Source organism: Arvicanthis niloticus, chromosome 4 (genome assembly GCF_011762505.2).
Source record: "Arvicanthis niloticus isolate mArvNil1 chromosome 4, mArvNil1.pat.X, whole genome shotgun sequence".
Lineage (NCBI taxonomy): Eukaryota > Metazoa > Chordata > Mammalia > Rodentia > Muridae > Arvicanthis > Arvicanthis niloticus.
The window spans coordinates 15,370,349-15,387,480 of record NC_047661.1 but is presented as its reverse complement, the minus strand read 5'-3'; the positions used below and the strand labels follow the sequence as shown (position 1 = coordinate 15,387,480).

General features: G+C 42.7%; 1 protein-coding gene and 1 long non-coding RNA gene across 6 annotated transcripts in view; one reads left to right on the top strand and one right to left on the bottom strand.

The window, feature by feature from the left end:
- Positions 1 to 16,882, top strand: part of Gpr160 (G protein-coupled receptor 160) — a 34,019-nt gene extending 17,137 nt beyond the window's left edge. For 3 of the 5 annotated variants that reach the window (XM_034500268.2, XM_076932218.1, XM_076932220.1), the window contains 2 exons: positions 2,270 to 2,367; positions 15,570 to 16,882. In XM_034500268.2, coding sequence (XP_034356159.1) covers positions 15,641 to 16,651 — 1,011 coding nt within the window. In that variant the 5' untranslated portion in view covers positions 2,270 to 2,367; positions 15,570 to 15,640 and the 3' untranslated portion in view covers positions 16,652 to 16,882. Of the gene's footprint in view, positions 1 to 80; positions 352 to 2,269; positions 2,368 to 8,672; positions 8,941 to 15,569 lie in introns of those variants that run through there. The other 2 variants (XM_076932221.1, XM_034500269.2) reach the window with 2 other exon arrangements.
- Positions 3,446 to 15,759, bottom strand: LOC143441953 (uncharacterized). The gene is made up of 5 exons (XR_013109755.1): positions 15,684 to 15,759; positions 12,128 to 12,308; positions 11,628 to 11,749; positions 10,204 to 10,269; positions 3,446 to 5,441 (listed from the first exon to the last, which is right to left on the bottom strand). It is a non-coding gene; the product is annotated as an uncharacterized LOC143441953 (long non-coding RNA).
- Positions 16,883 to 17,132: the final 250 nt, after the last annotated feature.

Sequence of the window (17,132 nt, the reverse complement as noted above, 5' to 3'; positions counted from 1 at the left end):
TTGATCAAGCCTAATACCCAGCTAGACAATCTTTGTTGCTGCCAAGATTCACTATTGCACCTTTAGGGGTATCTCTGATGGTCATTGTAGTGATTCATAAGCATTCTTCCCTTGGCAGCTTCCATAGCACTTCTGGGCTCAATGAAGACTAGTCCTCAGGGAGGAAGCCTTCGGGTCAGATCCAGCTTAAATCCTCTGAATCCTGTGCTCTAAAGTGATTGTTATCTTCGGCAAAAGGAACTTACCTTCGATTCTGGGAGACAACCAAGGGCAACAGCAATAACATACGTTGTTTGGGGAAATCTTTTGAACTCTTCTGACCAATGCTCAAAAGGAAGATTCTCATGCCTGGTATAGTTACATGGTCTATGGCTCTTGGGAAGAGCATGTAGCTTACAGGGGTGTGTGTGTGTGTGTGTGTGTGTGTGTGTGTGTGTGTATCACTTTGTCTTAGTTACTATTCTATTGCTGTAAAGAGACACCATGACCAAGACAAGTCTTATAAAAGAAAGCATTTAATTGAGGTTCTTAGTCCATTATCATCATGGCCGGAAGCACAAAATTATGGTACTGTAGGAATAGCTAAGAACTTTACATCCTCAGCCACTGGCAGGAAGCAGGCAGAGAGGGAGAGGGAGAGGGAGAGGGAGAGGGAGAGGGAGAGGGAGAGGGAGAGGGAGAGGGAGAGGGAGAGGGAGAGGGAGAGGGAGAGGGAGAGGGAGAGGGAGAGGGAGAGGGAGAGGGAGAGGGAGAGGGAGAGGGAGAGGGAGAGGGAGAGGGAGAAACAGAGAGAGAGAAACAGAGAGAGAAACACAGAGAGAGAAACAGAGAGAGAGAAAAAGAGAGAGAAAAAGAGAGAGAAAAAGAGAGAGAGAAACAGAGAGATAGAGACAGAGACAGAGAGAGCTCAAAGCCCTCCCCAGTGACACACCTCCTTCAACAAGGTGACTCCCACTCCAACACTACACCTTCTAATCCTTCCTAAACAGAAATGTATGAGCCTATTGGAACCATTCTCCTTCAAGCCACCACACACTTATATGTACTATATATAAAATAATGTTCCCAATGGCTATTACAAACATTTCCCATGTTGTTATCCTCCCCCTCCCTCCCTCCTTCTATACTGAACCCCCATTTCCCTGTTTGATGTTTCTCTTTCTGTTCCCCCTTTAAATCACCGGTGCCCTCTATTCTGGTCTCTCTCGAGCTCCTTCTCTACCCCGAAGGTCCATTTCTCACTTCCCTGGCTTCTGTAGTTATTCTAGGCTGTATATTCACATCTGAAGAGTTCAAGCTGGGAGCCCCAGATGAGAGAGAACTCCCAGCATTTGTCATCTTGGATCTGGGTGACCTCAGTCACTGTAATATTTTCTAGTTCATCCCTTTGCCTGTAAAGTTTATAATTTCCTTTTCTTTACTCTGAATGGCGTTCTACTATGCATATGTACAAAGTTTCATTATCCAGTCATCAATTGAAGGGCATTTAGGTTTTCAGTCTTCTAAGCTATTATGAATGCAGTGGCTTCATTGTCTCTGGACCTATGGTAAGGGTAAAAGAGCACAGTGGAGCAAAGCCCTTCGCCTTATGGCAGCCAGGCAGCAGAGAGAAAGGAGGCAGCTGAGGACAAAATAGACCCTTCAATCCCAGTGGCCCACTTTCTTGAAACAGTCCATACCTTCCTCAGTTTCTGTCACCTCAGTTTCAGTAACACCATCAGATATGAATCCATCAGTGGATTAATCTATCGATGATATCAGAGCCCTCCTAATGCAGTCAATTCCCACAATCCCACCAGACCCGGCATTCATAACATGAACCTTCAGGGGGACATTTCAGAGTCAAACCCTAAAATAAAGCGCCTGTTGGACCTCTTGTCTTGCTCGTCTTTGGTATTACTGATTTTTAATTCGGCCATTCTGGGGAATGGGAAGGTGCACAACATTGTGGTTTTGGCTTTTCTTAGTGACTGATGCAGAGAGCTTCTAGATGCTGCTGGGTGTTTATGTATTTTCTCCTCCAACTGTCTTTTAAGTTTTGCAACTTCTGTTGTGAGTTCACTTTTTGCTGTTGATCCAGAACATTCTATATACATAGTGTGGCCATGTGTCATTTGTTAGATATATGTGTTGGAAATATTTTTCTCTGTTGTTCTTTTTTTTCCTCTTTCAATGTTCTATGATTAGATTTTTATTTTAATGAGTTTTTAGTTTCTGTGCTTGTAAGTGCATTTTAAAGAATTTTTCTCTTTTTTTACCTGTTCTAAAGGCTGCAGAGATAATCCTCCTGGCAGAGGAGTAAACAGAGATGTTCATTACTTAACTCCTCCACGAAGAGGAGCTGAAGATGCACAATTGTGTCCAGAGGTGAGTGATCACTGGGCTCCCGTGAGAATCTGAGACCTGGGACAACAGCAGAGGAAGGGAAACAGAATTGTGATGCCTGCCAGCCCACAGCCACAGATAGAGAGGACAAGCCTCCCTGTAAGGGTGACAGGCCCAGCACACTGCCAATGTGTGTGCTGGTAATTTTTGATCCTGGAAGTTTTCATAATGTTCATGTTTGCAGCTCACTGACATTAGAAACCTGGAATCTGTAAGTATCACCTCCTTTCAGAAAAGGAGTTCACACATCCTGTTAACTGCCACGCCTGCCCTCAGGACACTGTTCCTAAAGCCAGCTTGAGAAGCTGGTGTGGGAGACACAGTCCTCACTCCACAGACATTCACCATGCCCCGAATTGTAGGGACAGGCACAGTGACACAGAGAACAGTGTCACCTTCTTGAATCAAGAGATCAGGGTGATTTCCCTTTGAGAAAGTCTGGCTGCTAGGACCATGACAGCCACATGCATGTAGGCTCAGTGAAGACTCTTGAAGTTCCTGCCACAATACAAGTGCCTCGTCCTCATCACTGTGCCATACCTGCTCTGCTCACAGAAGACTCGGTGGGTTTCTACTTCAGTACAGCACACGCTCTACTCACTGTGCATAGAGTCATTAATCATAACCAAAGACAATACAGGATACCATTCTGTGGCGGCCATCTAGAATGAAAACCAGCATTGCACCAGTACTTCAAGACACATCTTCACGAGAAAGCTGCCTAGTAAGAAAATTACTTCATCAAAATGATAGAGCTATCTGAGCCATCAAATGTGTAGGAATATAAAGACTGATGCCTCTCAAAGAAAATCCTAACTATGGCAGTAAGTTCCAAATAAACTAAAGGGGTAAATGCCTGGTAGAGAAATGGAATGATTATTTCTGGGCAGAGGAAGGAACCAGTGGAAAGGGGCAGAAGAAGCTATTCCAGGGGTAACTATGAACCAATAAAGGACCAAGGTCTCCAAGTGAAACCCATTCTTTTATTATACCAATTTACAAAGAAGCATTTGAAAGATAAAGGGATGATTATATTTTTAAAAGTGAGATCCAATAAAATACAGAGAGATGAAATTAAAGCAAACAATATTCTCTTTAATACTATGAGTAAGAAATTCCATAGAGAAGTATTTTGAAAAAGAACCAGACAGCAATCTGGGGTTAAAGAAACAAGGTAAATTAAATTTAAAAAATACAGTTGGTAGCCTCAACAAACAATATAGATAAAGCAGAAGAAAAACTATCTGAATTTATGACCTTATCCCATCTCCCCACATTCCGTATTCCAGGAGCAGCAAGCTGGCACACCGCATTCCCATCCAGGCTGATGATCCAGCCTGATTCGTATAGCTCTCACTCCTTGTCGCGGTCAGTGCTTATTGCGGTGAAGAGACACCATGCCCACGTGACCACTATGACCGCTCTTAGAAAACATTTACATTTAACTGAGGCTTAGTTTCAGAGGTGGAGTCCATGACCATCATGGCAGGGAGTGTGGTGGTAGGCAGGCTTGCTTGGTGCAGGAGCAGCAGGTAAGAGTTTACATCCCAGTCTTTTTCTCCAAAGAGAGAAAGAGACAGGCTGGGCCTGATTTGGGCTTTTGAAACCTTGAAGCCCACTCACATTGACCCACTCCCTCCAACAGGGCCACACCTCTTAATCCTTTCAGATAGTGCCATTCCCTGATGACCAAACATTCAAATCTGTGAGCCTATGAGGGCCATTCTCATTCAAACCACCATACTCCTTGTGAAACAAAACAAAACAAAACAAAACAAAAAAACAAAAAACAAAAAAAACAAAACTCCTCTTTGTAGAAATCAGAGACCATCACTGAAAACTACAGTTGGTCAAAATGAAGAAAACAACTAACCATGGGGTGCCCAGCCCCAACTGATAACATCTACAAGTCCTGCACCTAAGGCTCAGGAAACAAAATCGGAGACGGGTAGAAAGACTGTGAGAGCCTGAGACTCAGGAAGTCTGCTGTGAGAGTGTGTCTTCTAGAAGTGACAGGGAAGCCACACCCAGGTCACCTCAGCAATACAGCTGCTGAAACAAGACTCGAACAATGAGAACGCGAGACACTCTAACATCCATTGAACAATCTCCTGTAGCCCCACCCCTAGACAAAGAACCACAGGTAAATAAGGACTATGGTAATCTTCCCCAGGCATGAGCCCCCTAACGGGTTATCCCATACCAAGTGGACAGGTCTGAAATGGTAAATATACAGCCAACATTAGATGGACTCAGCAGGTTATATTTATATGTTTATGCATTGTCTTCATGTGTAACAATAATAAAGAAAAAGAGACCATGAATTTGAGCGGAAATAAGCAGGAACATAGGGGTTGAAAGGGGAAAGGAAGAAATGATGTAATTGTATTTTAATTCAATTTGTTTTAAATTTAAGAATAATATTTGAACTTGAAAACAGGCATTTTGAAAGCTCAGTGAGGGAAAGAATGTGAAACAAAATATTCAGAGCCAGGCAGTGGTGGCACATGCCTTTAATCTCAGTACTTGGAAGAGGTAGACAGATCTCTGAGTTCAAGGCCACCTTGGTCTACAGAGCCTGAGGGCCAGCAAAATGACTCAGTGGCCACCTGAGTTCAACTGCTAGGACACACATGACAGAAAGAGAAAACCAACTCTCGGAAGGTGACATTTAATCTACACACACAACATGGCACATGCATGCCCACATATAACACACTTATATGTGGGCATATAAATAAGTGTATGTTAAAGCCGACTTGAACTTGACGCATCCAGTATGCACCATGCTATGATACCTGTGTTAAAAGCATATGTAAATATATTTATTCTTACTTTGAGAACAGATACTGAGAAGAAAACCAGAGAGAGTTACTAAATCTGTCAGCAGTTACCGGGCAGAAGCTAGTTACAGGAGGAAAGGTAGACTTGGTTCCGCTTCAGAGATGCTCAGTCCATCACAGGAGGGAGGGCCAGGTGGCATTCATGAAGGCAGAAAGACATGGTCAAGTCTCACATCTCAGGGCAATCAGGACACAGCATGGCTGGAGGGTGAGCTATAATGATAAAGGCCCACCTCTAGTATCCTGCTAGTGACCACCTAGCTCTCCCTTCATAAGGCTCCATAGCAAACCCCATCTCCTCCAATAATACCCCAGCCTGGGGAAGCAGTCACAGAAAAATGCAAGCTCATAGGAGGTAATTCCAGAATGAACCATAACATTTGCTTTACTGCATTCTACATAATGTACCTACTTCTGTATCATAATGCCCCCTTTCTGTGAGTCTGGTCATGGTTTCCCCTCTCTCAGCTCTTAAAAGATTCTCCCAGTCTCCCTCCCATTGAAATTCATCATATCTTAAGCCTTTTAATCTTTCATACTGTTGTCTTAATTTACTGAAGAAACAAGCTGTCCCATGAGCTGGCTTTGTCTTGATTTTCCTGCTTCTCATGGGATGTTTTCTTCCCTGTCCTGATTTTATGGTGAGCTATCGCTGAGTTTAAAGGCTTTGTTGGGTTATAATTTCTCGGCAAGTCTATGTAGTGGGAATGATGGGATCTTCCCCACTCCTTTGGAAGAGATGATGACCAGTGGCTTGTCTTGGTTTAAGATGTTACTTTTCAATTTTATCATTGCTTTATTTTGTCATTGCTCATCTCTGCCTCTTACTGCTTTATCCCCAGGGGGTGCAGGTAGTTCAGGAGAGGTAGCAAAAAAATAGGCCTCTCGCAGGATTTCCCCACGTAAGAAGAATCAACAGCTTGATTCTTTAGTATGTCCTCCAGTGTCACAGTAAGATTTGCTTCCTCATTTTTTTCTGTGCGTGTGCGTGCACACCTGTGTGGAGGAGACTAGTCTTCAGGAAAGACTGTGCTCATGGAATCACCCCACACTTTCTCTGAAAATCAATTGACCACAACTTTTTGGGTCTATTTCTGAATTCTTTTCTTTACCATTGACATATGGGAATATCTTTATGCTAATACCGTGCTGTTTTAACTTCCATATCTTTACAGCAAGTCTCAATTCGGGTTATATAAAATGTTATGAAAAATCGTTCCTGTCATCATTTTCATTCTCCCAGGACATATGTCTTTCTAGATAAACCATAAGTCAGTGTGTCAGTTTCTACAAGATTAGCTTTTTAGTCTTTTAGTCTCTTTCTCTTTTCACTGATTCAGGATTTCTCTTCTATAGTAACTGGCTTTTCAGAATATTGTGCTTTTATGTGCTTTGTCTATTGTACCCTTAGGTTTTCCTCTTTTTTTCTTGCTATCGTAGATTCATTTCCTTTCCAGTACTTTGTTGTAGTACATATAAATATAACTGTTAATTGGTCTGTTTTATTTTGGCTTCCTTTGAACACGGTCGTGTTACCCATGAGTAAAGATACTTTCACTTAGTCTATATTCCTTTCCTCTGCTTGCCTGTCACATGGGTGAGGATCCCCAGTGAAACACTGGGAGTGGACATCCAGCCTGATCTAGGGGAAATGGCTTCTCTTTGATCACTAAGCATGAGGTTATGTCTGTCTTACATCTTGCTTGTCTGGTTAGGGAAGTTTCAGTCTCTTGCTTGTAAGCTTTTATCTTGTTTGGTTTTGTGAAACACTTTCTGCATTTGCTCAGTTCATCTTGAGATTTCCTCTTCCCTCTGCTAACATGGTAAGTTGCTAGGTTTTTTTAAACTAAGTCTGCACTGGTTGTAATAGGATTTTTGTATGTTTGTGGACCCCCATTGCTTATGTTTTCTTAAAGGGTTTTCCTCCCATATTTATAAAGTATGTTGGTTTATGATATGCTTTCCTTAAACTACCTTTGGTTTTGATGTTAGGGTAATTCTGGTCTTGTGACATGAGCTAAGGTCTGTACTAAGTTTAGTACTTTATTCTTTGTGAATTTTATATCATACTTCAATTCCACTCATCTCCCTATTTCTCCATATTAGCCCTGTGCCCTTGCAACCTCCCCCAAAGGAAAAAAAATTAAAATCTCACTGAAGCTGTGGTGTATCCAGGTGTGTCACACAGTATACACTTTTGCCCAAACAGATTTACTTGCAAATGTTCATTGCAATGAGTTGCTGGTCTGGTTTGAGGTCTCTGGCTTCTGCTACACCATCAATACTAGATCCTCAAAGGGACTCCTCCTGGCTATCCTCTTGTTCACCTGTGTCATGGAGACCTTACACCTTTGGATCTATAGGACCAGCCCCTTCATGTGTTCCAGCAGACCATAGATGTAAATATTGGGGTGGACCCACCCAAAGGCCTGGGTGGTAGCTGAGTTCATCAGCTTGACAGCATACCAGAGCTAGGTCTCTTGCTTTGCCCCGGCATGGAGTAGAGCCAGCTCTCCTGCTTGCAGCATCCAGACCAGATCTCCCTACGTACACACCATCTGAGTCAGCTAGCCTGCATCAGAGTTAGGTCTCCAGCACTGTCCCAGTGAAGGGCGGGGCCAGCTCAGCTCTGTGCAGCCTTCAGACCTAAAGATGGTCCCAGGCAGCAGCCGAGACCAGAAACGTCCCACGTGGCCTTTGGTGGTAACATGGGCCAGGAGCGTTGACACAGACCCCTGCTGCTGCAGGGCCATGGTCCCAGACATGGCCCTCAGCAGCAGCATAGGCTGGGATATCACTATGGCCTCAGGTGGCAGCACAGCCTCCGCACGTCAGACTGTTCCTACCACCTTCACGTGTCTTCTGCCCGCCCAGGCCTTTGGGTCAGTACTTTATTCATAATGTTTGGTGGAAACAGTCAGAATTATAATTTCTTTCTATGTGTATGGATGTTTTTGCTTGTATTGTTTATGTGCACCACAGTTGTGCCTAGTGTGTGCAGAGGCTGGAAGAGGGCATTGGGTCCCTTGGAGCTAGAGTTACAGAAGTTCATGAGCCACTATGTGGGTGCTGGGAAACAAACCCAGGTCCTCTGCAAGAGCAGCAACTGCTCTTACCTGCTGAGCCATCTTTCCAGCCAGAGGCCGATTTCTTTAGTGGAGATATTTAACATTGTTTTGTGAATGAAATTTGCTAGTATCCATAAACTATTTCATCACAGATGTTTAAATTATTGGAAAAATAGTTCCAAATAACCCTTAATTACATTTTACCGGTTATAGACTCGTCAGTACGGTCCTGTCTTTGCTAATACTTAATACCGTCTTCCTTACATTGTTCAGTTTTTCATTGCTACTGCCACCCTCCAACCAAAACAGCCAGTTTGCCTTACTAATTGCTCTGTTTGGTTTGGTTTGTCTGTTTCCTGCAACCCATGCTGTACAGTCTTACTGGCTCCACCTCCTGAGCATCAGATGTGCCCTGGCTCCACCTCCTGAGTGTCACGTGTGAGTCACAGTGCCCTGGCTCCACCTCCCGAGTGTCACGTGTGAGTCACAGTGCCCTGGCTCCACCTCCAGAGTGTCACGTGTGAGTCACAGTGCCCTGGCTCCACCTCCCGGAGTGTCACGTGTGAGTCACAGTGCCCTGGCTCCACCTCCTGAGTGTCATGTGTGAGTCACAGTGCCCTGGCTCCACCTCCCGAGTGTCACGTGTGAGTCACTGAGCTCAGCTCTGTTGCGGTTTCTCGTTCTGCTCTTTATTATGTCCTTCCTCCAACCCCTTTTAGGTCTAAGTCACTCTCATTTCTTGGAGTTTAAAATCCCTATCACTGAATTGAGATATTGGTTTTCTATATGAATAAATATATTCGAGTCAGAAGAAAACCTAAAAGGTTCCAGAATCCCAAAATTAAAACCAAATAATTTTAACCAGTTTCCTTAGATTTCTGTTGCTGCTTTCCATAGTTAGTTTCTTCTACAGCTTTTCTGCTGTGAAGTAAACAACATGTGAGGTTAAAACATTTCAAAGGACACAGAACACTGGGGAATTGTACTACATACATACATACATACATACATACATACGTGTGTGTGTGTATATAAACGTGTGTACATGCGTGTAGGTGTGTAGGTATAGGGTAATCTGAGGAAATGGTCTGGGGGTTATTAACAGGTAATATGGGCTATTGGAGGACTAAATAAAGTGGGTAATTTTCATTGTGTGTATTTCAGTTTTGTACCTAATCATTTATAACAATTTTCAAACCACTATTTGTCTATCATGCAAGAACTTCATCTTAAAAGGGTTTGCATCTATGTTTTGGAAGAATAGTTGTCTTAACCAACAGCTAATGGCAGTCTCCACAAGTAATAGCAGTGACAGGATTTCTCACATTTGGATTGTACCTGTGTTTAAAGGCTCTTTCGTGTATAGACAGGGCCCCTTCATTTCCACTTGTGATTTGGGTCATAATTATGTGCTATATGTTTAGAATTGATCTTAGGACTTAGGTATGTGCAATCTTGACAAGGCCCAGTATAATGTTCTGTAGTATTATTGAATCAACTCTGGTGTGGGGTTGCTTCCCACCTCAATGGTTTACGTTCCCAAATGAAGCACACAGCACACACAGCCTTTATATTTAATATGCTTTAAGCAGCACAATAGCTGGACAACTGTCTACCCTCCATGCTGCTAAGATCTACCTTGAAGTCTGACATCCAGAAACCCTAAATCCTGCCTTCCCCCCGCCCCCCTTCCCCAGCTACTGGCTGCTGGCATCTTTATTACCAATCAGAACCATCTTGGGGCAGGTTCCCAGAAACTCTGTGCAGACCAGCTCCTACAAACTATTTTGGGGGACACAAATTAGCATTAGAATTGAAGAAGCTCCAGTGCTCTTCACAGGCTCTTCCCTGCAGCAGGCTCACACAGACAGACGGCATACTGACTCGTTTCCTGTGCCTGAACTTACCCGTTTTACTCTCCAAGTCTTATGAACGGACAGAGTTTGCCAGAAGCCATGTGGTAGGTGTGATATCTAGGCAGAGCAAATGCAGAGAAGAATTTAGGTATCTGATGTTAAGCTAGACACTAAAGCACCTGTGAAACAGTGGAAACTTGCTCAATTTGTTCTGTTTGGGAAAATGTAGTGATTTTTTTTAACTTAAAATATTATTTAGCATATAAGTATTAGGAGATCCTTAAACTATGAACTACAGGTTTAGACACTGGGAAAACTGCAATATACTACAAGAGTTCTTTAAACAGATGCTGTGTTAATTGTGCCCAACTCTCAGCGTTCTCTGGTGGACTATCATAAGAACAGCCCTCCTCAGTGCTTCTCAGAGAGACTGAGATGGTAAGCAGTTGGGCTGGCTCTGGTCCCAAAGGCTTGTTCTCTCTGCAGGGATGCATAGATGCTGTTTACGAAATGGGTCTTAATCATAGTAACCATTGCTTCCTGTCACAGAGCTCACACACTCATTTTGGTATATAGTGAAGTGACACTCGAGGACCTGACAATGATGCCACTGAAGGCCATAAAATGAAAAGAAGCTCGTCAAGAGAGACTAAGTGTAACAAGCTGTAAGAAGGCTGGGTGTGGTGTGCACACCTTTAATCCCAGCACTCAGGAGGCAGGGGCAGGTGCATCTCTGAGTTCTGTGCTAGGCTGGTCTATAGAGTGAGTTCTGGGACGTCCAGGGCTACATGGTGAGGCCCTATCTGAAAACAAGAAGATATATATAGATAGGAAAGCACAGAAGGGATCTGCCCATGCTCCCATGTTGGGCCAGATCTCAAAGCAATCGTGGTCTGGAAAGGCCTTTCACGGTGTGCTCTCTAAGTTACACTTGAGGCACATGGATCCAGCAAAGGACATTATTCTGTACACATGTGAATCCCTGTGGACACTTCAAGGGAAATTCTGGACAGGTAGATTGTAAGATGATTTCACCTCGTCTGGGAGCCTATTTAAAGGAGAATATATTGGAATTTTAAATATTTGTACTAGATTGTGGGAGAAGGGCCTACATATATAAAATCCTCTAAGAAAGGCCCCGTCTTAGAAAGCCCTGATTTCTGCAGCCACGCTCAGAAGCACTGTAGAGTGCCCCCTTGCCCAGCCCCTTTAACTGCTCTTCCGGCCTCCAGTTGCCTATCTTCCCTGGGTCTGAATTTTCTTTCAGTTGTATGGTTCGTCCACATACTCTGCTTCGGCTCTCCTTCCATTCCCCTTCCAAGCAGTTCTGTGAGAACCAATCCTTTCTTTACCTTTCCGAACCCCTGGGAAGCACCAGGTCCTCCAGACATTAGCCAGCTCTTTCTGGCCTTCCTGCTGCTTCCCCACGTGAGGGAGGAGCCAAATGGAACTGGGATGGGGGGGGGGGGGCACACCTTCAGGGCTGCTTCTTAGCTTTGCTAATTTCATCCTGGATAAGCGATGTAAGCAATGGAATCATGGAAGACAAAGCACGGCATTCTCTTGCTTCTTTTACTCCAGATGCATACTTTTAAAGCTGGATTTAAAAAAAAAAAAAACATTTGTTTTGGGAGGGGACATATCCTATGTCTGGAGGTCAGAGGACATCCTGAAAGTCAGTTTTCTCTTTCTACCATACAGATTTGTGGGTTCACCTCGGGTCATCACGTGTCAGCAGACACCTTTACCTACTGAACCATCTCATCAGCCCTGGAGTTTTATGATTTCTTTTTAGTCGTGTGTTTGTACACACGACTATAGCAGCCTGTAGGAACCAGAGGCATAGGCTTCCTACTGTAAGCCATCCAGCACAGTGCCGGGAAACAATCTTCAACAGTATGTGATCCTTACCACTGAGCCAGTCCCTGACCCAGGAGTTTTATAAACATGACCCCTCAGGATTTTCCTCCCTCACCTCCATTTTAACCAACGTTGGCATGTTTAAGTGCCAGTTTGTCTCTTGGTCCAAGGAGGGCTTTGTGCGATCTGTCCTTCCATGCAGGCTTCCTTATCCAGACCACCACCCATCAGGCGTGTGCTGACAGTCAGGTGGCAGCTACATTTCTTTGTCCTTGTATACCAGATCCTGAATGGAACTTTTTCAGAGAGAGTCAAGTTAAACTCAAGTGAGCATAGGAAGAAGAGACCTTGGGTGAGGGAATGCTTGCTCCTTTTGTTTCTTTTATACCTAGAGCTGTAAAATGCTGTATTTTATCACAATTTTTAACCTTCATATAAATAAAGTATATACCTTAATAGGCTGATGGCACAACAGCCTGATGACCCTGAGGAGGAATGATCTACATCGGACAGACTGACAGCCGCCTCACAGTGGCTTCTTTGTCCTCGGTCTCATTAATCACTTTAAGTTATTTGATCATCAGGCAACTGAGTTGTCATTTTTCTTTGTAGTTTACAAAACACTACTAGTGATAACTAGTAGTTACAGAAACACTACTAGTGCTAACTACCATATCATTTTTCTTGTCTACCATTTTAGTATTTTATGAATATGTAATTTCACATGAATTTGATAATGTATCACTGTTACTGTTCTAACATTTTTCTTTGAGAATCACATCCAGTGCATTTGATCATTTCCCTCCCCATCTCCCTATCCACACAACTTCACATGTGTGTCTTCTTTCCCTCCCTCCCTCCCTCCCTCCCTCCTCTCTTTCTCTTCCCCACCTCCTGCTATTAATTAAAAATTTAAAAAAAAAAAAAAACCTTGAATTAGTTGGTGTGGGCCAACTAGTTCTGGGCATGAGTCTTGCCTTGGACTACTGTAGTGTATCAGGTATCATTTCACAAAGGAAAATGGACTTTCCCTCTCCGGTCACCAATAAAGTGAAGGTAGCTCCTCAACTAGAATTGAGCCTTAGTGGCCACCTTCCCTCCTCCGTCCTGGGATTTAGTGTACAGATCTTGTCGGTGTCATCACAAGCTATGAGCTAATTTGTGCATCTGTCCAATGGTGTCTAGAAAACAGTTTCCTTGAAATCATTCACTGGCTCTGGCTCATAAAAATCTTTCTGGAATCTCCTGCCTTTCTTGACTTCTTCCTCTCTGACCTCTTTCTCACTTGCCAGGGTGAGACAGGGTTTCTCTCTGTATAACCCTGGCTGTCCTGGAACTCACTCTGTAGACCAGGCTGGCCTTGAACTCAGAAATCCACCTGCTTCTGCCTTCCAAGTGCTGGGATTAAAGGCGTGCACCACCACTGCCCAGCAGTTGAGAGATTTTTAATTACTGCTTCTATCTCATTAGATGTTATAGATCTATTTCAATTTTAACTTTGATAAGTTATATACATACAGAAAGTCATTCATTTCTTTTAGGTTTTCAACTTGGTATAATATAGATTTCCAAAGCATGTACTTATGATTCTGTGAATTTCCTCAGTGTCTGTTGTGATAGACAACACATCTCATATAATTTGGATCTTCTCTCTTTTGGTTAATTTGGCTAAAGGTTTGTCAGTACTGTTAATTTTTTGAAAGAACTTATCTTTTCATTAATTCTGTGTAATATTTTTTGTTTCTACTTCATTAATTCCTGCTCTGAGTTTATTTCTTCCTGTTTACTCCTTTTGGGTGTTGTTTGTTCTTGTTTTTTTTGTTTGTTTGTTTTTTGTTTGTTTGTTTTTGGAGACAGGGTTTCTCTGTGTAGCCCTGGCTGTCCTGGAACTCACTCTGTAGACCAGGCTGGCCTCGAACTCAGAAATCTGCCTGCCTCTGCCTCCCAAGTGCTGGGATTAAAGGCATGCGCCACCACCACCCAGCCTTGTATTTCTAAAGCTTTCAAGTATACTGTTAGGTTATTAATATGAGATCTCTGGAGTCCTCGCTAGGGCTTTTATGTAGACCAGGCGAGCCTTGAACTCAAGAGCTCCACTTTACTGTGACTCCTGGGAGCTGGGATTCTATACACATATTAGTATGCCTGTAAGTTGAACAACATTGTACCTTGCAACTCACATAAAATATTGTAAAATTTATTATTACTTTAATGTGTGAAAAATTCCAACAAGCATAGAAAAATTGCTTTTCACTAGGAAACTAAACCTTCCTATCTGAACAAGCTTTTTAAATATTGGTTTTGTATAGGGATCAAACCCAGAGCAGTGAGCATATGAGGGAGATGCACTACCACTGGGCTACATCCCAGCCCTCTTAATGTGTTTTGAATGGCTTCATGGAGCACATCTTAACATGCCTACCATGTGCTAGTTTAACCCATCTGATTGTTGACATTCCTTAGATTTGTTGCTAGAAATTGGTTGTTCTTGCTAGCGTGTGTGTGTGTGGGGGGGGCATTTTGAGGGGATGGGATGCCAGGGATCAAACCCAGGAACAGTTTGCATATGCTAGGCAATTAACTAACCCACCCAATCTTATTTTCTTGAAAGGCTGTTTCTGGAATCTCCTGCCTTGCTTGACTTCTTCCTCTCTGACTTCTTTCTCACTTGCCAGTGCATTTGATGCCTAGGCTTCAGCGCTCTCTCCTTTGCTGTCATATTTAGTTCACAGGTACCCATGCTCAGTCCTGTTCTTCCCTGGATTCTCTCTCCAGTTACCATATCTAAACAAGCATATCCCAAAGAGCAATCTTGCTGTTTCTTTTTCAAATGGGCTCCCACTATTCTCAACCCAGCTGTGGTTTTGTTTTGTTTGTTTGATTGGGTTTTTTTATTCTTATTTTTTGAGCTCCAGAGAATGCTAGGCAGAAAAATGTGAAAATGGCTTTCAAAGTGGCCCCTAAACATAACCCTTAAATTTCACCTTTAAATTTCAAAACCTGTATTCCACCTAATTGGAAACCTAAAAGAAATGGATGAATATCTGTATGTATACACCCTATCAAAGTTAAAATTGAAATCAATCCATAACATCTAATGAGACAGAAGCAGTAATTAAAAATCTCTCAACTAACTTTAAAATATTTTGTCAAAAGAATGAAAAAAAAAAGGTTGTCTGGAGCTATTGGTAACTGCCCTGAGCGTCACTATCTAGCCTGCTTCTTCTAATTTGTTTTGGCTGAAGTAAATACAAATATCTCTTGTATAAGTTGTTAAAAACCATAGTTAATATAGAATTTACACTTTTATGTAATATTTCACTGTAGAGATGTCAGAGTTCTGGACTGTTTGGGGCTCAAAAACTGATCCCATGTTTGATCTCGTTCTCTTAGTCATAGTGTTAGAAGAAGGAAGATCATATTATCCATGTACCCATCTACCAGCTAGGAATGCTTCATTCCCCTGAGAGTCATGAACTTGTGCAAGTGGAGACACAGGCGAAGTTCTAAAGTAGAGAGACACTGTAGTAACGCCAAGGTTTTTCTTCTTTTTACAGGGAAAGAAAACAAAGGGAAGCTGTTTCTTACTTTGTGCATCATCAGGTCGTCTTGAAATTTAACTAAAAATATGACAGCTCTTTCTTCAAAGAACTGCTCTTTTCAATACCAACCACATCAGTCTCAGCAGCCCCTCGATGCCTCCTGTCTGTTGTTCTTGATCATACTTGCGAAAGTGTTATTAAATATCCTCATCCTAAGAGTGAAAAGGAAAGACACCTGTTGGACTTTTATGGAGTATTTCTGCTTTTCAGTTGCATTTGTTGATCTCCTGCTGCTGGCAAACATCTCCATTCTGACCTACTTCAGGGACTTCGTAGTTCTAGGTATTAGGTTTACTAAATACCACATCTGTCTGCTCACACAAATCACTTCCTTCGCTTATGGCTTCTTGCATTATCCAGTCTGCTCACTGGCTTGTATAGACTACTGGTATAATCTGTCCAGAGCCACCAAGCATCCATCTAGGTGGCAAAAGTTACTTTATTTCTTGACAGTCATTTTAACTTGGATCTCAGTCCTTGCTTACGTTTTGGGTGATCCGACCATCTCAGTAAGCCTAAAGACACACAGGGCTAATGTGTACCAGTGTCCCTCCTATGTCAGCACTCAGAGTCACTGGCTGTCACTGTCTATGCTGATGGTTTTATTTGTGGCCTTTCTGATTTCATGGCAAGAAGTTGTTGCCTTGTTACAGGCTATGAGGATAACATCCTATAAGAAGAAGGCCGTCCTCTATTTTCCTTTCCCACCCCACTTCCGTTACACTGTGAGCTCCAGAGAAGTGCTCTTGCCCAGGCTCATCGTGTGCTTTCTTGGTACCTGGTTTCCCTTTGTAGCACTTCAGGTCCTCATCCTCTCGCTCAGAGTTCAGATCCCGGCATACATCGACATGAACGTCCCCTGGCTGTACTTTGTCAACAGTTTTCTCATTGCCGCAGTTTATTGGTTTAACAGCCACAAGCTTTATTTAAGAGGCAGCACATTACCTGTGGATCCTTTCATCAACTGGAAATGCTGCTTTGTTCCAGTCCATAGACTTAAGCAAGTGGAGAGGCCCATGTCCATCATCGTCTGCTAACATCTGTGCTGGAGGACCTCCAGAAGCTCCAAGATCAACCTTACAAGGACAAAGGTGGCTCAGGACATGGGACTGAAGCTCTTGTTCCCCTTTTATCTTTTCAGCACAGCCTCTGTGGGGCGGATATCAAATAGTGCTAAGGACACATGAACACAGCAGAATTTTTATGTCTGCTCGCCAACATTGTGTATTTGCTATTAATCCAAAAGTAAAATAAACACATTAACATGCGGCCAGTTTTATGTTTTACTCCAAAAAAATACCCTACTAGGTGCAAAATGTTAAATACATTTGAGATTCTATTTGCCAACTTTTTAAGATCCGAGCTTAAATATTTTATAAACCTTAGAACAAAATAAAAAACATGATTTGGTATAAATAAAATTTATGGGGGAGATTAGCTCATTTTAAATACAGCTAAAGTATTTTATTACAAATATTCCTGCAGAGTTTCAGCTATGGAGCTGGGAACCGTGAGGGC